Below are 21,149 nucleotides of genomic sequence, written 5' to 3'. Positions count from 1 at the left end.
TCCTAGCAAGAATAATTAGACAAGAAAAATAAATAGAAGCCATTTGTGATGGTCAATTTAATGTGTCAACTTGACTGAGCTAAGGAATACAAAAATAGCTGATAAAATATTATTTCTGGTGTTTCTGTGAGGGTATTTCTGAAAGAAATTACAATTTGAATCAGTAGGCTGAGTAAAGAAGATCTGCTCTACCAGCGCAGGTAGGCAACATCTAATCTGTTCAGGGACTGAACAGAAAAAAAACAGAAAAACAATTCTCTCTTTCTTCTTGAGGTGGGACATCCATTTTTCTCTTGCCCTCAAATATCAAAGCTCCTGGTTCTCAAGTCTTTGGACTGTAGCCTTACACCAGTTTTCCTCCCATCTTTGGTTCTCAGGCCATCAGATTCAGATTGCGAGATACACCATCAGTCTCCCTGTTTCTCAGACCTTCAGATATGAACTGAATTACAACACTGGCTTTGTTGGCTTTCCAGCTTGCAGACAGCAGATCATGGAACTTTTCAGCCTCCATAATCATATGAACCAATTCTCATTCTACATATATATACACATATACTTTATTAGTACTGTTTCTCTAAAAAACCCTGATTAATACTTACTTGGCAGGGGAGATACCATGATCACGAAGGTGGTTTTCCCAGGGCGAGGCTTATCCATTGCACTCCGGACGTGCTGACGCCTGTGATTTCCCCAAATGTGGGAAACTCAACTGCATAATTTGTGGTAGTTGGGGAATGCATTCACGATTTCCCCTGAAAACAAACAAACAAACAAACAAAAAAAGCCTGAATAATACAGCATTCAAATTGAAATAAACAACAGGTACAGTGACTCACATTTGTAATCCTAGCACTTTGGGAGGCCAAGGTGGGCAGATCACCTGAGGTTGGAAGTTCGAGATCAGTCTGGCCAACATGGTAAAACCCCACCTCTACTAAAAATACAAAAATTAGCAAGGCGTGGTGGTACATTTCTGCAATCCCAGCTTCTCAAGAGGCTGAGGCAGAGGTGGCAGAGAGTCAAAACTGCACCCCAGCTCTCCAGCCTGGGGAACATTGTTTCAAAAACAAGCAAATGAAAAAAAACAAATTGAAAATTAAAAAGTAAAATTATCTTAGTGTTATGATTTTATATGTAGAAAACTCTAAAGATGCTATGAAAATATTATAATCAAGGGGCCTAGCACGGTGGCTCACACCTGTAATCCCACCATTTGGGAGGCCAAGGTAGGTGAATCACTTGAGGAGAGGAGTTAAACACCAGCCTGGCTAACTTGGAGAAAACCTGTCTCTATTAAAAATACAAAAAATTAGGTCGGGCGCTGTGGCTCACACCTATAATCCTAGCACTCTGGGAGGCCGAGGTGGGTGGATCACCTGAGGTCAGGAGTTCAAGACCAGCCTGGCCATCATGGTGAAACCCCACCTTTGGAAAAAATAAAAAATAAATAAATAAATAAAAATACAAAAAAATTGCTGAGCATGGTGGCACAAGCCTGTAGTCCCAGCTACTCAGGATGCTGAGGTGGGAGAATCACTTGAACCGGAAGGCAGAGGTTGCAGTGAGCCAAGATCATACCACTGTACTCCAGCCTGGGTGACTGAGCGAGACTGTATCTCAAAAAAAAAAAAAAATGATAAAAAGAACATACGCAAGTCAATAAATATGATACACCACATAAACAGAATTAATAACTACATGATTAGCTCAATAGATACAGAAAAAGCATTTCAGAAAAAGCATTTGACAAAATTCAGCATCCCTTTTTGATTAAAACTCACAGCAAAATTGGCATACAAGGGACATACCTTAATGTAATAAAAGCCATCTATGACAAAACATATAGCCAACAAAATACTGAATGGGGAGAATTTTAAAGCATTCCTTTTGAGAACTGGAACAAGACAATAATGCCCACTCTCACCACTCCTCCTCACCATAGTACTGGAAGTCTTAGCCAGGACAGTCAGACAAGAGAAATAAATAAAGGGCATCCAAATCAGGAAAGAGGAAGTCAAATTCACTGTTTGCTAACAATACGACCATTTACATTGAAAACCAGAAAGACTCCTCCAGAAAGCTCCTAGAGCTGATAAAAGAATTCAGCAAAGTTTCCAGACACAATATTAATGTTCACAAATTAGTATACACTCGTCTATACACTAACAGCGACCAGGCTGAGAATCAAATCAAGAACTCAATCCCTTTTGTAATAGTTGCAAAAAATAAAATAAAACATGGCTGGGCGTAGTGGCTCACGCTTGTAATCCAAGCACTTTGGAGGCCAAGGCAGGTGGATCACCTGAGGTCGGGAGTTCAAGACCAGCCTGACCAACATGGTAACACCCCTTCTTTGAAAAAATAATAATAATAAAATAAAATAAAATAAAACACTTGGGAATATACATAACCAAGGAGTCAAAAATACTCTACAAGGAAAACTACACAATACTGCTGAAAGAAATCACGGATGACAAAAACAAATGGAAACACATCTTATGCTCATGGATGGGTAGAATCAATATTGTCAAAATGACCATACTGCCAAAAGTAATCTACAAATTCAATACAATCTCCATCAAAATACCACCATCATTCTTCACAGAATTAGAATAAAACAGTTACAAAATTCATATGGATCCAATAAAGAGCATGCATAGCCAAAACAAGACTAAGCACAAAGAACAAATCTGGAGGCATCACACTACTTGACTGATTTCAAACTATACCATAGTCAACAAAACAGTGTGGCACTGGTATAAAAATAGGCACATATACCAATGGAACAGAATAGAGAACCCAGAAACCCAAATACTAACAGCCAACTGAACTTCAACAATGTAAACAAAAACATAAAATAGGGAAAGGACACCCTTTTCAACAAACAGTGCTGGGATAATTGGCAAGCCACATTAGGAGACTGGAACTGGATCCTCCTCTCTTACCTTACACAAAAATCAACTCAAGATAGATTAAGGACTTAAACCTGAGACCAGAAACTATAAAAATTCCAGAAGATAACATTGGAAAAATCCTTCTAGACATTGGCTTAGGCAAGAATTTCATGACCAAGAACGTAAAAGCAAATGTAATAAAAACAAAGATAAATAGCTGGGACCTAATTAAACTAAAGAGCTTTTGCACAACAAAAGGAATAGTAAGCAGAATAAACAGAAAACCCACAGAGTAGGAGAAAATTTTCATAATCTATGCATCTGGCAAAGGACTAATATCCAAAATCTACAACAAACTCAAGCAAATCAGTAAGAAAAAAACAAACAATCCCTTCAAAAATGGGCTAACGACATTAATAGACAATTATTAAGATACACAAATAGCCAACAAACATATGAAAAAATGCTCAACATCATTAATGATCAAGGAAACACAAATCAAAACCACAATGCAGTATCACCTTACTCCACTTAAGGAAAAACAGAAGACCAAAGAAAAATTAAAAATATTGGCCGGGCGCGGTGGCTCAAGCCTGTAATCCCAGCACTTTGGGAGGCCGAGGCGGGTGGATCACAAGGTCGAGAGATCGAGACCAACCTGGTCAACATGGTGAAACCCCGTCTCTACTAATAATACAAAAAATTAGCTGGGTATGGTGGCACATGCCTGTAATCCCAGCTACTCAGGAGGCTGAGGCAGGAGAATTGCCTGAACCCAGGAGGCGGAGGTTGCGGTGAGCCGAGATCGTGCCATTGCACTCCAGCCTGGGTAACAAGAGCGAAACTCCATCTCAAAAAAAAAAAAAAAAAAAAAAAAAAAATATTGGTTTATATTTTTCTATTTCTCCCAGTTTATGTGGTCTTAGGAGGTGAAGTCCACTTTATGATCAGAACAATATGAAGACTAATGTTATTGTAAGGACAAAGACTCTGATAAAATTGCCCAGTCATTGATGTCAGCAGTGCCATGGGTGGTAATTTATTTGTCTCTCAAAAGATGACTTATGTCTACAGATAATAATAATATCTAACATTTATTGAGAACTTAACATGTACTTTTTTCCATGTATTAGCTCAATTAATCCTGACAACAACCTTTTGGGTAGTACTGTTAATCAAAATATGAAGATCTGGAGGCTGAAAGCTTGTAAGTAGAGAAACAGACCCAGACTGTAGTCAGTCCCTTATTTCTTACTTATTTCTTACTCTCACTTCAACACTGATGTAAAACTCTTAAACTTTACAAGTGACAATATTTTAAATAAGGAAGAGCCCTTCGAACAATTTGATACTGAAAATCAGGCATATAAAACATTTATATGCCAGAAAACACAAACATTTATAAAGCATTTTGTGATCATTCTTAACATCTACTCAGAGAATTTTAAGCATGCTAAATACATAGAATGTCTGCTCTTTTGTGTTGTTTCCTTCCATTGTAGTCTGTATTTGCCTAGAAGCTTCTATAACAATACAGCTGACTGAGTATAAATCAACTAGTGTCAATTAAATCGACCAGTGTCATATGAGGCCTCAGACTGTTCCAGCAGTCAAATACATCTTTACCCTGCTGGCTCCTTCCTGACATCATTTAAACAGGCATGTATCTCGCTCATCTTTGAAAAGCAAATTCTCTTTCTCATCACCATGTCCACCCTCTGTCCATTGCCTCTACCTCTTATAGTCAAGTTCCTTGTAAGAATCGTTTATATACTTGGTTGGTTTCATATTCTCTCCTTGTTTATACTGTTTCATCCTCTCTGCAGCATCAGATACCAGTGCTCACTCTCTCCTTGAAACTTTCTCCTGATTCCTATAACATCCTCTCTTCTTATTTCCCTCTTCCCTCTCTTTTCTCCTAGATTCCCTTTAGAGACTCCTTTTCCCTAGATTATCTCTTCAGATTTATCATCTTCAACTCTCCTGAACTGATCTGGTTCCATGACTCAAATCATCTCCTACTGATTAGTCTCAAAGCTATCTGTAGCACCAAATGTTTCTCTAGCTGCCTTTTCGACACCTCCACCTGGAAGTCCCTTAGACAACTTGAACTTAAGTTTTCCTCCAGCAAACCTGATCTTTTTCCTGTATTCCCTGATAAATACATAAATAGAACCCCAATTCAAACTTTGGCTAAAACTCATTGCAACCTTCTCAGTTTTCCTCCTAAGTTAAGGAAATGGCCTTTAAACTGCTCTTCCTGCCTCCAATCTTGGCTCGTCTCTCCAATCTTCACCCTGATGCCAAGTGGTCATCCCAAATCACATACCCAATTGTGGTGTTCTTTTTAAATTCCATGGTAGGTTCCCCAAAGACTGCAAAGTCCAACATTTCAAGAATGGTATACATGGCCTCTCAACAAGAGCAACTGCTTCTCTCCCCAGTTTCACTGCTAAACCACCTCCCTCAACAGCCTCTGTACTTTAGCCAGAGTAATCTATATTTCATTCTTTCTCTTGTGCCTTTGCACATATTGATTTTGTCTGCAATGCCCTTCACCAACCCTTGGAATGCCAAGGGAGGCCTCCTCACTGCCCTCTACCAGCCACAGAACCTGGCAGCAAGGGAGAAGCTCTGACCCCACCAACAGCAGAGGCAGTGAAAAACCACCTTGGGATGTACTAATTATTAGAAAACTGAGGTTGAGGGAGAGCAAAGGGTTGGCAAAATCAGAGGTGGGGATAAGAGTTAAAAGGCTAGAAAGAAAAGGAAAGTAGTAACCTGAAACAAGGAAGGCCTTAAGTGCAGTATTTCATTTTCCAATTCTCGACTCCACCGAAACATTTTGGGTACATGGTATGCGTGTGTTTGCATTTGGGGGAGGGAAGTTAGCAGCCTAGGCAGAAACCTGGATAAGAAAGGAAATAGTTCTCCCCTTCCCATTCCTTCTCCTTTCAAAGCAGGAGACAACAGAAACACCTGCAGTGCTGGTTTCTGATCATTGTAACAGCTGATAAATATCAGCTGGAGGATAATTACCCAGCTGATCCTTCTGCCCTCCTACCTTCACAGAGAACAGTAGCCAACACACCCTATGGCACAAAAGCTGTAGCATTTTTTATCTGGGATCACAAAATACCATGGTGTGGAAGTTTTCAAGAAATACTTGCTGATGGACAAACAAAGTAAATCGTCAACATGGGCAAAATGTTGATTACTGAAGCTGGGTAATGAGTTTGAAATGTTCTGAAATAGAAACTTTTTTTAAAAAATGCAGTAAAATCCAAATTCAAGTTATGTGTACATTTAATAAATAGTAGTTACTAAACATGAGATATGTAAAATATCCCACATTTCTGAAGATAATAATAATATCAGAGTTGTCAAAGTCACGTGTGTTTAAGTTCTGCACAATGGCCTGGCACATGGGAGATATATAATAAATGCAAACCCTGTATCCTACTTTTTGGCTGGTCTTGGCTTTGAGCTTTGTACTCAACAGTCTAAAGCCATTAGAGAACAGAGGATCCCTCTCTAATGTCACCCAGTGCCTTTATATAGCAGTGGTTACTGAACAAGTCAAAAATTTAGTTTTTCATGGAATATATAGTAAAACCTCAATTAATTGGAAGGGGTTATTTTATCTGAGTATAGAAGTGGTAGCTAGAATCTGAGTAGAAGGATATACATGCAATTCTTAATCTATGTTTTTTGATGTATCTTTCTCTCTCTGTCTCCTCCCAGCCGTATTTAATTTCACTGGTATCCCAGGAACTAATAAAGAATCAAAGAAGTCACTGCCAAACAAGTTATCTTCAGATGAATAAGTCAGACTAGATGCACCAGAGAGCAGCTAGAAAAGTGGAGACGGCTGTAAATGCGTAGTTACAGGAAGGATCAGAAAGTAGGAGACTCAGCTGAGATCTTTTTGACCCTTACTTCCTTGGCCCTTATCATAGTTGGATAAGGCTACACACAAAAGTACTGGACATTTCTCAGGAAGCCTGAAAAAAGGGAAAGGTGATTGGATATTGTGTGCAGGAGGGAAGGCACAGACTCCCACACCTCCAAGACAAAAACAAAGCCAACTAGGAACTTCCCTGTGAGTCAGGGCAGTGTTGGACATACCGCCACTGTTTTATACCTGCTTGTTATAATCTTTGGTGTTCAAAGGCATGTCTACAGTCTACCATGTGGAGTATATGATTAAATCTTTCAGTTACTGCCTGGATTCTTGCCCAGCCTCAAGGCCATTGATTATTCTGCCCATTAGTTCTTGTTGTACTTAACTGTTAGTGAAGAAAGTGTGAGGATAGGAATCGAATACATCATTGAGCCTAGACTATATCCCCAGAAGTCAGTCATTTAACAAATTTTTAAGAGGAATTCATGATTAAATCCACACTTCTTTAAAAATAAAATCATAGTTAATGAAGGGCTCATTATCTCTATTTTATAAGAGTGGATAATCGAGTATTACATTTCCATATTCTGTTAATTAGGTCTTTTCAATTATTTAAATGATGGTCTATATTCTAACATTTTGAAATGAAAATGGCAGATGGGGTTGGGGAGGAAGAAAAGTAAAGAATATAAATTTGACTTGATTTATATGTAATTAATGCCTCTCCAGTACTAGTGAAATAATTTTTTATGTAAGAAATTTGAGATTTTAATAAAAAGTGAAAGATTATAATGTAAAATAAAATATTCTTATTACATAAACAATGATATATTACCTGAAAGCCCTCAAGTGAAAATTTCAAGTATAAAAAGGTATAGAAATACATGCAATTTAGATACTTTTATCAATGTTAAACAAACAATTCTAACACTCTGATTATCCGTCTAGGTTGAAAACAGAGGACTAAGTCTGACAACAGAGAAAACACAATTGAAGTCTGTTTAAGTAAGACATTTCAAAAGAAATAGTAATTTAGTAACAAGGGCTACCATTTATCAAGAAATCTACTGTGATCTGTAGTGGGGAATAGTGACTATGTGCTTTGTGTTATTTAATCCTCTTCATAACCCCATGAATAATGTACTTTTACTTCCTATTGTTGAGAAAAGAAAATGTGATTAAATAACTTGCTGAAAGTCACATAACTAGTTATTAGCTATTCCTGGAGATGAAAATAAGTATTTCATTCTAAAATCTATGTGTTTATATTGCCCACAGATTACATGTTCTACAAGGACAGGTACCAGTCTAGTTTGTTCTCCACTGGCCTATGCTACATGTTCAATAAATATTAGTGAATCTATGCATGCTTTTCACAACCATAAAGATTTTTTTTTTTTTTTTTGAGATGGAGCCTTATTTGTTGCCCAGGCTGGAGTACAGTGGCACTGCAACCTCTGCCTGGGTTCAAGCGATTCTCCTGTATCAGCCTACTGAGCAGCTGGGATTATTACAGCTGTGTGGCCACCACACCTGGCTAATTTTTGTATTTTTAGTAGAGACAGGGTTTTACCATGTTGGCCAGGTTGGTCTCAAACTCCGGATCTCAGGTGATCCGCCTGCCTTGGCCTCCCAAAGTGCTGGGATTACAGGTGTGAGCCACCGCTCCCGGCCTGCCATAAAGATTTTGTGATTCTTTAGCCATGTTTTTAAAATTGTGCGTATACATTCCTAATTTTAGGAATTAGGAATAATAGGAACTAAAAGCCAAAAGGAAAAACTACATCTATAAACTTACACATTATAGCAAAAAGTATTTTTAAATAAAATGACTTGTTAAAGGGTATAAATTGCCAATTTATATCCACTAAGTAAGCTTATTTTCAAGAGGAACCAAGGCCTCTTCCCCATTTCAGCCCATTTCTCAAACTGACCTGATTATGTGGCTGAGGTATTATTGTGAGGTATCAATGTTTTCTCTGGTTTTTCCTTCCCCTTTCCTCCCCCACCCCTTTCCCCCGTTTCCAGAGCTTTGTTCCGTAGCACTGCCTTAGGTAAGTACAGGGCAGGGCAAACAGCAGAGGAAACAGCAAACCTCCCAAATTTCCACTTTTTCAAAGCAAGAGAAACTGAACTGGGGCCATGAGAACAGAGATACCCAACCGCTGTGTAACCCCTAAGTTTAGAACCGACTCCCTGTGCACCGTTTTTCAGGCCCTCTGACTCACGGACTTTCCTCACTTTTCTCTGAATTTGCTCAGAAAATTGATAGAGGGTCAAGACGTGACACAGTCCAACTCCATTATTTGATAAATTGTACAAAAAGCCAACGAAGGCAAGGATCAACTGTCTTCCAAAGTTCACGAAGAGAGCATTCTGGAAGCTGATAAACCACCTCACAGAAATTCCACCACCTCTTTATCTGTAACGAAAAATCAAAGCCTGACTTTTTCTTTTTTAACTACTCACTGTCTTTTTAGAAAGTCGGGGCAGAACCGCTGTACAAACTTCTAAACCCCACAGAACACACAGTACGTTCTGGAACGAAACCCCGGCCAATCCGGCAGACCCAGGCAACGGCTGAGGCAGAGCATTTAATTCGGCCCGCCTGTGAATGAAGACGCTGTGGAAAATTCTCCTGTGAGAAACGCTTAGAGGTAGGGGCGTGGAAGGGGGCGGGGAATTTGACGCCAGATAACGGGAAGTGTGAGCTGATTGGCCAGGCTTCTTACTCCACCGCCCAGCCTTTTACGGATCGCGGAGGCCATCCATCAAAAGAATTACACCAATCAGCGGTGAAAATACCCCCTTCTCGCGAGAAAGCTCCGCCCTCCAATATATTTCTTGGCGGAGCCGCCGCGGCCCCTTCGGCTCCGAGCTGACCCTGATCTGGGCCGAGTCGTCTCGGCTGCGCTGCCGAGACCTCCACCCTGGACAGTCCCCCTCCCCGGGCCTCTCTCCACCTTCCTGCGAGTCCCCTCTCCTCGTAGGCCTCTCGGATCTGATATCGTGGGGTGAGGTGAGCAGGCCCGGGGAGGGTGGTTACCGCTGAGGAGCTGCAGTCGCCGTCGAGGTGAGTGGACTGCGGGGGGATTGACTGCTAGGTGCGGTTGGGGAGTGGGGTTGGGGGCGCGGGGCGCGGGGCGCGGAGTACGTCTAGCCCGCGCCCTTTTTCGCAGTTAACTCTACCGCTGCTGTGAATACAAGCCCAGGCTAGCCCGTGGCTGGAGGGGCGGAGCCGGATCCGGCCTCGCGAGGTGCCTTAGTGTCTCCCGGCCCAGCCCCAGGGACTAGTCCGGGGAGAAAGAATGGAACCCCTGCAGTTAGAGGCTCCTCACGTGACCAACTCGGAAGACCTCCTGCCTTCCTCTCTTTAAGTTGGTTTGGGGAGGGATTTTCCTTGTAACCCGGGCTTAGCTTGTGCCCGGGACAAGGTTGTGTTATGCATAATTAAATCAGTGGAATTCCCAGGTTCATCTTTCAGACTAGGTTAGCACCCCCGCCCCATACGTCCTCCTAAAGCCACCTTTTAAGTGTCCTTTACCAGCAATAATAAAAGTTAGCTAGTTAATATTGAGTATTGTGTGCCAGGCACTGTGCTGTACTCTAAGTGATGAATCATCTTGTTCAGGCTTCACATTCAGCCACAGTTATTGTTACCCTCATTTTATAAATCTAGAAATAAGCTCAAGCTCATCATTATTGTTCAGTATTTTTTTAAGCACCTACCATAACGTGCTGAGCTCTTTTACATGATTTCATTCAACTCACACAAATCTGTGAGGTAGGTCGTAAACCTTATCCCTACTTCGTAAATGAGGAACTAAGTACAATTATTAAGTAACTTGAACAGTTGATGTTGTTAATGTATGGTAGAATACTACTATTTGCTTTTCGGTTTCTGTATCTTACGGTGTCTATTCGTGGTTATCTGTTGACAATAAATAACTCGAAAAGCATGGTTCCCTCCCTCTAGGAACTCAATTTAGGTTGTGACCAACTTGTAGAAGAAATAACAGATTGCATTTTGCAGTGACTTAGATGCACTAGCCGCATTGGGGGATGGGAGACTTATAAATTACTTTCTGGACCAGTGCAAAGATGGCCAAAGAAAGCAGGAAGGACTACTCTTACACTCTTTTCTGGTCTTTTTTTCTATATATAGATGATTGAGGTACTGACAACAACTGACTCTCAGAAACTGCTACACCAGCTGAATGCCCTTTTGGAACAGGAGTGTAGATGTCAGCCAAAGGTCTGTGGCTTGAGACTAATTGAATCTGCACACGATAATGGCCTCAGAATGACTGCAAGACTAAGGGACTTTGAAGTAAAAGATCTTCTTAGTTTAACTCAGTTCTTTGGCTTCGACACAGAGACATTTTCTCTAGCTGTGAATTTACTGGACAGATTCCTGTCGAAAATGAAGGTATGTTTGAAGCTACACTTTCTTAATTTTGCTCAGTCTGTTTTGGAGATGGACTTGTTACCTTTTAGCTGATATTCATAAACTTGACCTTTTTTATTTCTAGCAAGTAGCCAAAACATTAGTTTTGTCTACTATGGCATTAATATGATTTCTTATCATAATCAAGAGTAGTACATCAAGTATTAGACTTAAATTCTGAAATGAAAAAGTCTAGTATCAAGTAACTAATTACAGTTTCCTAGTAAGAAAGTTGGCTGTTGTTTTTTAAAAATAAACCCTGTTGATAGGTTGGATTTGTCCACTAACTTACTATTTTTAGAAATTATTAGTCGCAAAAATTTATTAGAGGCTAGATTATGGCTAAGAATTAAGATATATTTCTTAATCACTGCCCATAAATAAGATTGTAAATGTTTTAGCCTTAGACCTAGTCAAGACTTGGTTATGCTGGGCATTTCCAGCTTCAGTGTACGCGCATTAGAGAGGAGAGTATATCTGCAGGAGGAACAACTATGCTAGATAAACAAGACTATGCAGCTTTCAGAGTTTAACTGTTACAAATGCATCTGCCTTTCCTGTACACCCATGTTTACTGGAGGAAAATAAGATGATGTGACAATTACAAGGAAACTCATATTTTAGTCCTTTGTATCTAACACAGTGCATCATAAAGAAGGACTTCAGTATTTGTTGAAGATTCAAGAAATGTGTTCAACAGCCTAATAAAACTCATTAGACGTTTCATAAGTGAAGGCACTACCTTTGATTCTGTAAATGTTGCACAAATGAATAATATACAGCTGTCCCTCAGGTATAATTCACTCTTAAGTGAGAATAAGATCGTTGCTCTTATGTACAAGTCATGATAAGAAAAATAACTACATTATGCCTTTAAAGAGACATAAGTGTACTGCTGAAGAGGTTATAAGAAAAAAGAGCACAGAGTTAGTAATACTGGTAAAAACTTAGTTTCATTTAAACTGGAAGTAAATGACTGGGTAAAGTTTTGACTGCGCCTCATACTGCAGACATTCAGAATACTAAATGATAAAGATTAATTAGTGAATAGAACTTTACAGGCAGAGTAAACAGTATATGCTATAGTATTTTAAAACTGTTTTATATGTGTTCCCACAAAAACAAGAGCCTGGAAAAAATCCAGCATCCTGGAAAGAAATGGCTTATTTTATAAATAAGCCATAAAGTATTTCAGTCCTATGTCTTTGACTAGTTAACTTATTTGGTCAGACTAGAACAATGTTTACTTGTAATTTTACAGTGATTAAAAAAACACACACATACAATTTTTCTATGCTGAAACAAACATTATACTGAAACTCAGTCCAGTTACTCAAAAATGGGTTCCAAGTAGGGTCCATAGTGTTGACAGGCTATATTTTAGTTATGAGTGGATTGTGTTAAGTCCCTCACAGCTGAGAAATAAACCTCAAATATGCATTTTAAATTTGGGTCTCAGTTCTAGATTGTCCTTTATGTTTTAATTGAAATAAGGTAGAGTCATGGACTTACTGGTTTTGTTTATTTTAGGTACAGCCCAAGCACCTTGGATGTGTTGGACTGAGCTGCTTCTATTTGGCTGTAAAATCAATAGAAGAGGAAAGGAATGTCCCATTGGCAACTGACTTAATCCGAATAAGTCAATACAGGTTTACGGTTTCAGACTTGATGCGAATGGAAAAGATTGTATTGGAGAAGGTGTGTTGGAAAGTCAAAGCTACTACTGCATTTCAATTTCTGCAACTGTATTATTCACTCCTGCAAGAGAACTTGCCATTTGAAAGGTAAGTACCCTTTGTTTTGAACAAGACAGATTTGGAAATCAGAATGGTATTGTATGGATATTGCATAAAATCAGTATCGTCATAGAATTCTAATAAAAATAAGTAAAATGACAGCTGTGGCTCCTTGAACTTTAATGTCCAGCATAAGTGGGAAGATGTTCCATTGTCAATAGCTTCATTAAAGCTAATTCTTGGGATTAAAGTATATTTCAACTTTTATAGAACCTAGTAGAAAAGCATCTAAAACAAATTTATGGAAAAAAGGACCTTCAGTAGATATTGAAATATTTATTAAAACTAAAAGATCGAGTTATACAAAAAGATGGTTGCAGGTAAAAAAAAAAAAAAAAAAAAAAAAACACTAAAAGAAAATAAATCTTGATATTTGTGGCATAGTACTGTTCATTTTAATTTTTTGGCCCAAATTATTTAAAACAGCCATATGGTACCCTTAAGAAGTTAGTATCACTGATGGAAGGGGAATTCCTTCAAATAGTTCATTTGGTATGATAAATATATGTAAGCCTCACTTTAGAAATTGACATCAATGTTTTTCTAAAAATATCTTTTGACTACGAGTAGTATTATCTAATAAAAACAATACCATTTTCTTTTTAAAGGAGAAATAGCATTAATTTTGAAAGATTAGAAGCTCAACTTAAGGCATGTCATTGCAGGATCATTTTTTCTAAAGCAAAGGTAAATATTTGATGATGATTACACCTATTTATGTGACTTGTTATTATATGTGGCATTTACTTTAAATTTCTCTTTTAGCCTTCTGTGTTGGCATTGTCTATCATTGCATTAGAGATCCAAGCACAGAAGTGTGTAGAGTTAACAGAAGGAGTAGAATGTCTTCAGAAACATTCCAAGGTATGTCAAGGACATAGCCTAAATCCTATTAACAGCTGTAAAAGAAACTAAACCTCTTCTATCTCCTGAAGTAAAATGAGATGTCATGTTTATTTGAAACTTAAGTAGCTATCCTCACATTTTTTTAATGAGTAAAGACACATGTTCATAGGATTGCATTTGTTAATGTAGTTAAATAAGGTGGGATTTACTTTTAATAATTTTTTAAAATTTATATACAGATAAATGGCAGAGATTTGACCTTCTGGCAAGAGCTTGTATCCAAGTGTTTAACTGAATATTCATCAAACAAGTGTTCCAAACCAAATGTTCAGAAGTTGAAATGGATTGTTTCTGGGCGTACTGCACGGCAATTGAAGCATAGTTACTACAGAATAACTCACCTTCCAACAATTCCTGAAATGGTTCCTTAATTGGTAAATGTTTTCCTTAATTGGCAAATTCTTAAGAAAATTTTCCAATGCCATAATTTTCTTCAACTAAAGAATAGTAACTATCTTCAAAATAAACAAAATGGAGCTGGAATAGTAACGGGGAAAATGACATCGCTGATCTAGTCAGCTAGTATTTGAAGGCCTTTACTATATACAGGTACACGACCTTAAGAGTAAGGAATTACCCAACCTCTGATACATACGTTAGCTGTTGGATTAAATTTTCAGCTTAGATAACAGCATCCTTGTAGCAATAAAATCGTGCTTTTTTTTTTTAGTTGCACATGATCTTGCTGTATGTAGACCGAAACTCTGACTCATTTAAAATTACATAAGCTAAGCAAGACAGCAGCACCAGAAGTCTGGTCCATGTATGAACTAATGTGAGACTGTTAGCTTATAAGTAAAGTTAGTTCGAACTTGGATATTGTACTTAAAGAAAAAGTAGGATATGATAGATGCTCTCTACATTAGGTATCTGGAAACTGCCAGGGAGTGTCAACACTACAGTAACCTATCATTGCTATAGCAGCTGGACTACTAAAAAGTAGTTCTATGAATAAAAAATGTCGACTTGCTTTCTGCATATGTGATACACATTCTTGCCATCTAAATTTCCTAACTCAGTGATGATTTATCTTATTCTACTCAAAACTAAATGTTAACATTTAATACATCTACATATGATTATAAACACTAGATATGAACATTTCAGTTTTCTTAGTATTTAGGCAGACTGGCTTCTGTTAAGTTGGAATTTGTTTGTTTTCTTTATTTAAATAGGATTATTACAGCACCAAAAAACTTCTTTGAAGCCTTTCTCCGCAACCTTGTTCTATGGATTCCATAATGTTACAATGGATTTAAGCTATGAAGCCTCAAAACACGAGATAAGCATGATGCTCTCAGACTTCAGAAAACTGCCTATTAATGTTTATGCTGTAGTGGAATTATGTTTAGATTTGAATTCATCTGTGAAGCATTCAAATCAAAGCTAAAAGCCTAAATGTGAAACGCTAATGACAAGCCTGAGAAGGTAAACTGTGAATCTTCATTTCTATCATTGATCTAACTTTAGGTATTAGATCATTTATCTTTAAGTGGTATTGAAAATGGTATTGGAGGAGCCACACTAATACCATCAACTATCAGTCTTCCCACAGCTTCAATCACTTTCATTATTCTAATCCTACTCCTACTTAATTTAAATATTAAATTTTAAGTTATGAAGTTTACGTCAAAAGCAACATTTCACAAATGCACTTTTAAGGCATAATAAGGGTTAACGTTCTAGGCAGTATAAACACACCCCATAATGTAAGTAATAGATAATCCAGAAATGTGGACTTTATTGCTATATGGGAATTACATTTAAATTTGAGGGCATTTTATATAAAGAAAAATACAGACCTAGAAAATTTGGCATATTCATTAAGGTATCTTTAATATTTTTTTCTAGAAAACAGGTGACATTTGTATCTACGATAAAATTTTTATACAGAACCTACTGCCTCAAACTGAATCCCATCAAGAAAATTAGTTTCTATTGTATTAGTAACTCAGAATAAATTATCACTTCGAAAATTTGCTTTCCCACACCAAGGTAAGTTCAGGCTAGATTCAACATTCCAGAAGTTTTTTTTGACTAAAGACTGTTTTTAAATTAGAAGTGATGGCAGTTTTATAAAGAGAATGTACTTCCACTGATGCCCTTACTGTGCTAAAACAAAGTCTTAAGAAAGCAAGTAGACACCTTCATAACTATGAATGAGGCTGCTGAGGTAGTGTTTAGGATTCTCCATGTCAGTGAATGTAAGAAATACAGTGTTAAAGTGTTGTAAACAGTTACTCAGTGCAATGTATAGCCTGAGTCCATCCAGAATGGCTGTAACCAATTTGACATCATGTTATGGATCAATACACAATGAAAAACCAAAGAACCACAGTATATCTTAACTTTTATAAACCATGTTTTATGGGTAACTTTTTAGTTTTCCCAAAAGGCTGATAAATCTCAATATTTTGAATATGTCATTGTTAATTTTGAGTTGGCAGAAGTAAACTAACCAACTACCATTACATTTTAGTACTAAGGGATATACCTTTCAATAAAGTTACTGAAATGCAATCCTTTGCTGGGTGGTTTTGTTTCTCCTGATTTAATTATCTGTTTTAGCAATGTGGTAGCAGAACATTATAAAAAGCTCTCTCTACTATGTTTAAATTTAGTACTAAAGTTAGATGCAAGTACCAGAAACAATAAAATCCATATTAAAAATAGTATGAGTATTAGCTGATACTTTGTTTTTTTTCTTAGACAAGGTCACTCTTGTCACCCAGGCTGGAGTACAGTGGCGTGATCTTGGCTCACTGCAGCCTCGGCAGTCCGGGCTCAAGAGATCCTCCCATCTCAGCTTCTGAAATAGCAAGGGTTACAGGCACATGCCCTGGAACCTGGCTTTTTATTTTTATTTTTTTAAAGAGATGGGGGTATCACTATGTTGTTCAGGCTGATCTTAAACTCCTGGGCTCAAGTGATCTGACTGCCTCGTGTTCCCAAAGTGCTGGGATTACGGGCATGAGCCACCGCGCCTGGCGTCTAGTGTTTTTTTAACAGACAAAAAGAGTGTTGAATATGCATTAAAAGTTGGTGTTTATGCATTATTAATCCCTTTTATCACTTAGATTCATCACTGCTATGGATGCTATCCTTAATACATATTTACTCTTAGTTTCAGCCCACTTGAAGTTTGTGCCCTCTTAACCTAATTATAGAACATTTCAACAGTGTGGTTGCTAATGCCAGGTAACCACAATGTGTTATGTTTCCCTGCTTGGACCAATTACAATTCTTATTGGAATTGAAGCAATAAATATGATTTTGAACTGTTCATGTTCAAACTAACAAGACTTTTTTTTTTTTTTTTTTTTTTTTTTTTTTTTTTGAGATAAGAGTCTTGCTCTGTCACCAGGCTGGAGTGCAGTGGTGTGATCTCGACTCACTGCAACCTCTGGATTTATTCGATTCTCCTGCCTCAGCCTCCTGAGTAACTGGGACTACAGGCAGGCACCACCACGCCCAGCTAATTTCTGTGTTTTTAGCAGAGATGGGGTTTCACCATGTTGGCCAGGATGGTCTCAATCTCTTGATCTGCCTGCCTTGGCCTCCCAAAGTGCTGGGATTGCAGGCGTGAGCCACTGCAACCAGCCCTAATAAGACATAAAGTAGACATTGCAAGGAATTACTGATGAAAGACAAATTGTTCATAAAAGAAGTCTCCTTTTATAATTGACTTCCCTTAGACTTATTTGGTAACTTTTCATAGTACTTTTTAAAAAAGGTATTATCTGAACCTTGTACGTACTTCCAATTATGAGACATCCTATCTAAAAATAATACATGTTTTCAATCTGACATTTATGGCTGGCAATGATAATTTTTACTGTCTGGTACTATGAATTATCCCATGTAACCCTCTCACCTGAATAAGGTTATCCCAATTTGCAAATGAGCTAGAGAGACAGAGAAGCTAAATAACTTGGCCCTGATCTATACTTGGTACTTGGGAGGTAAGATTCAAAGCCAGGCAGTTCTGACTCCAGAGGCTGTGCTCTTAACCACTCTGTACAGATACCTCTGAAAATAGAAGACTAATTGGACTTAAATGAAATTGCTTGTATAATTTCCAGTCAAAACTAAATTCTGGCCACATTAACTTCTGGGCTATCATCATGATCATAGAATAACACTCTATTTCTTTACACTAATAGAATAACACTGATAAAACGTGTTATTATTTAAGTGTGAAACCTATTTTTCAGAAACCAGAAACAGTAAATCTGAGTCAAATAAGATGAATTAAAAAATAAACCTATTTTTGATGCCGGACATGGGCATGGTGGCTCATGCCTGTAATTCCAGCACTCTGGGAGTCCCAGGTGGGTGGATCACTTAAGGCCACGAGTTCGAGACCAGCCTAAACAACATGGTAAAACCTGTCTCTACTAAAAATACAAAAATCAGCCAGGTGTCATGCCACATACCTGTAGTCCCAGTTACTCAGAGGCTGAGACAGGAGAATTGCTTGAAAGTGGAAGGCGGAAAGGTTGCAGTGAGACAAAATCATGGCACTGCACTGCAACCTGGGCAACAGAGTGAGACTCTGTCCCAAAAAATAAAAAGCCTATTTTTATATTAATTCATCAAAGAACAGGAGCAATTAAAATTGCCAAGGGACATATAATGATAAAAATACATGAAGAGGCCAGGTGCAGAGGCTCATTCATGCCTGTAATTCCAACTCTTTGGGAAACCAAGGTAGGAGGATTGTTTGAAGCCAAGAGTTCAAGACCAGCCTGCGCAACATAGGGAGACCCTATCTCTACCAAAAAATTTTAAAATTAGCTGGGTGTGGTGATGTACATCTGTAGTCATAGCTACTGAGGAGGCTCAGGTGAGAAGACTGAGCCCAGGAGTTTGAGGCTGCAGTGAAGCATGACAGAGCCACTGAGCTCCAGCCTGAGTGACAGGGTAAGACTAAACAAAACAAAACATGAAGCAAAAAGTGGTAGCATTAAAAAGGGGAGTGGACAAATCTTCATTGACAGTTGGAGACTTAAAACATTCCTCTCTCAGTAGTCTACAGAATTAATAGAAAATTAGCAAAGAGCCAGGCGCGGTGGCTCAAGCCTGTAATCCCAGCACTTTGGGAGGCCGAGGCGGGTGGATCACGAGGTCGAGAGATCAAGACCATCCTGGTCAACGTGGTGAAACCCCGTCTCTACTAAAAATACAAAAAATTAGCTGGGCATGGTGGCACGTGCCTGTAATCCCAGCTACTCGGGAGGCTGAGGCAGGAGAATTGCTCGAACCCAGGAGGCGGAGGTTGTGGTGAGCCGAGATCGTGCCATTGCACTCCAGCCTGGGTAACAAGAGCAAAACTCCGTCTCAAAAAAAAAAAAAAAGAAAAGAAAATTAGCAAAGATGCAGAATAAGCATTCTTTTCAAGTACACATGGAACACTCACCAAGATAGACCACATCGTAGGTCTTAAACCTTAAATTTAAAAGTGATAAAATCATACAAAGTGTATTTTTTGACCATCATCTAGAAATCAGTAACAGCAAGAAAACCTCCAAACACTTGGAAATTAAACAACACACTTCTAAATCATGATTCTACAGGGAAGTCTCAAAAAATATTTTAAACTAAATGAAAATATCACAGTGCTTGGAATGCAGCCATACTGGTGCTGCAATTTATATCAACCAACTGCCTTTTACTAAATTAGAAGAAAAAGGTTGTGAATCAATAAGCTCCTACTTTTAAGAAACTAGGAAAATTTAATGGGGTGTGGTGACACACCACTATAGTCCCAGCTTCCCAGAAGGCTGAGGTAGGAGGATCATGATCCCATGGGTTTGAGGCTGCAGTGAGCTATGATCACACCACTACTCCAACCTGGGTGATGAAGTGAGACCTGACTACAAAAAAAAAAAAAAAAAAGCCCAAACTAAACCTAAAGGAGGCAGAAAAAAAAGGCAGAAAATCAATGCAAGTGTAAACAAATTAATAGAGAACAATCAAAACCAAAAACTAGTTCTTGGAAAACAGCAGTAAAATTGATAAATCTCTAGCAATATTGACAAAGAGAAATTGCTAATCTTCAGAATTAAAGAAGAGATAACAGTATAGATCCTCATTAGGACACAGGGCACAAAGAAAATACCATGAACAACTATGCACAAAGGATTAGATGAAATGAACCAATTCTTTGAAAGGTATACACTACCAAAACTTAACTAAAACCTCAATAAATTCTCATTAAAAATTGAACTGTTTAAAACCTTGCTAGCAAATTCATAAAACATTTGAAGATTTAACACAAATTCTACAAATCTCTTCCAGAAATAAGAATCACTTGTCAATTCATTTTATAAGACCAGAATTAACATGATGCCATACCAAGATAAAGATAATACAAGGTGGGGGAAAAAAGCCCAAAAACAATTGCACAATATCCAAAATAAACACAGACATAAAACTCCTCAACAAATAAAATACAGATACATAAGTTGAATAATGTACCATGACCAAGTTTGGGGTTCGGAGGAAAAAATAAGCTGTTTCAAAATTCTGGAATCAATAAAATCCATCATATTAACAGTCCAAAGAGAAAAAAAAAAAACGACCAAATTGATACAGAAAGATTATAGAAAATTCAACATCCACTCATGAAACTGCTAACAAATTAATGGATAGGAACTTGCTCAACATGACAAAGGGAATTGATGAAAAGACTATACAGCTTGCATAGTTAATGGTCAATGACAATGCTTTCAAAATCCTAAGATCCAGAACAAGACTGGGATGGCCACTGCAATCAGGCAAGAAAAATCAAAGGCCTACAGACTAAAAATGATAAAACTGTTCCAATTTGTAGTTTATGTAGACAACTAATGAGTTAACAACAAAATAACTCCCAAAACTAACAAAGTTTAGCAAGAACACAGGATACAAGGTCAACAAACAATCAAACATGTTTGCATATACTAGCAATGTGCAATTGGATCCCCACGTTTCAAAAATAATACGATAGTTTCCCCAAAATGAACACTGTGGCATATAGGCTGAAAACAACAGAAAATGCTGATGACTGAAATCAAAGAGGTCCTATATTGATACCTAATGTTAGCGGATTGGAAGACACAAAATTGCATTCAAAACCCCAGTAGGATTTTTGGTAGATACAGAGTAGCTAATTCCAAACTTCATATGGAAGGGAAAGAAACTAAATTAGCCAAAAC

The 21,149-nt window shown here is 38.0% G+C and overlaps 1 protein-coding gene and 1 non-coding gene across 2 annotated transcripts; both read left to right on the top strand.

Annotated features, from left to right (window-relative positions):
- The first annotated feature begins 594 nt into the window (after nt 1-594).
- Nucleotides 595-758, top strand: LOC120360452 (U1 spliceosomal RNA). The gene has a single exon (XR_005576947.1). It is a non-coding gene; the product is annotated as a U1 spliceosomal RNA (small nuclear RNA).
- An 8,881-nt stretch (nt 759-9,639) lies between these two features.
- CCNG1 (cyclin G1) lies at nt 9,640-19,891 on the top strand. The gene is made up of 8 exons (XM_039460554.2): nt 9,640-9,874; nt 10,967-11,230; nt 12,779-13,032; nt 13,653-13,731; nt 13,810-13,908; nt 14,130-14,254; nt 14,304-14,324; nt 15,126-19,891. The coding sequence occupies exons 2-8, from the start codon at nt 10,967-10,969 to the stop codon at nt 15,190-15,192; spliced, it is 909 nt and encodes a 302-aa protein (XP_039316488.1). The 5' UTR covers nt 9,640-9,874; the 3' UTR covers nt 15,193-19,891.
- The last annotated feature ends 1,258 nt before the right edge of the window (nt 19,892-21,149 follow it).

The sequence above is a fragment of the Saimiri boliviensis genome, chromosome 20 (assembly GCF_048565385.1).
Source record: "Saimiri boliviensis isolate mSaiBol1 chromosome 20, mSaiBol1.pri, whole genome shotgun sequence".
In the NCBI taxonomy this organism is placed as follows: domain Eukaryota; kingdom Metazoa; phylum Chordata; class Mammalia; order Primates; family Cebidae; genus Saimiri; species Saimiri boliviensis.
Note: the sequence above shows the minus strand (reverse complement) of the source record. Positions and strands in the feature narration are given on the sequence as shown.

Excerpts from the sequence above, each read along its gene's own strand:
- CCNG1 (XM_039460554.2), top strand. The coding sequence starts at position 10,967 with ATGATTGAGGTACTGACAACAACTGACTCTCAGAAACTGCTACACCAG. Across the intron at positions 13,909-14,129 it reads GTCTTCAGAAACATTCCAAG|ATAAATGGCAGAGATTTGAC; the intron begins GTATGTCAAGGA and ends ATTTATATACAG. Across the intron at positions 14,325-15,125 it reads CTGAAATGGTTCCTTAATTG|GATTATTACAGCACCAAAAA; the intron begins GTAAATGTTTTC and ends TTATTTAAATAG.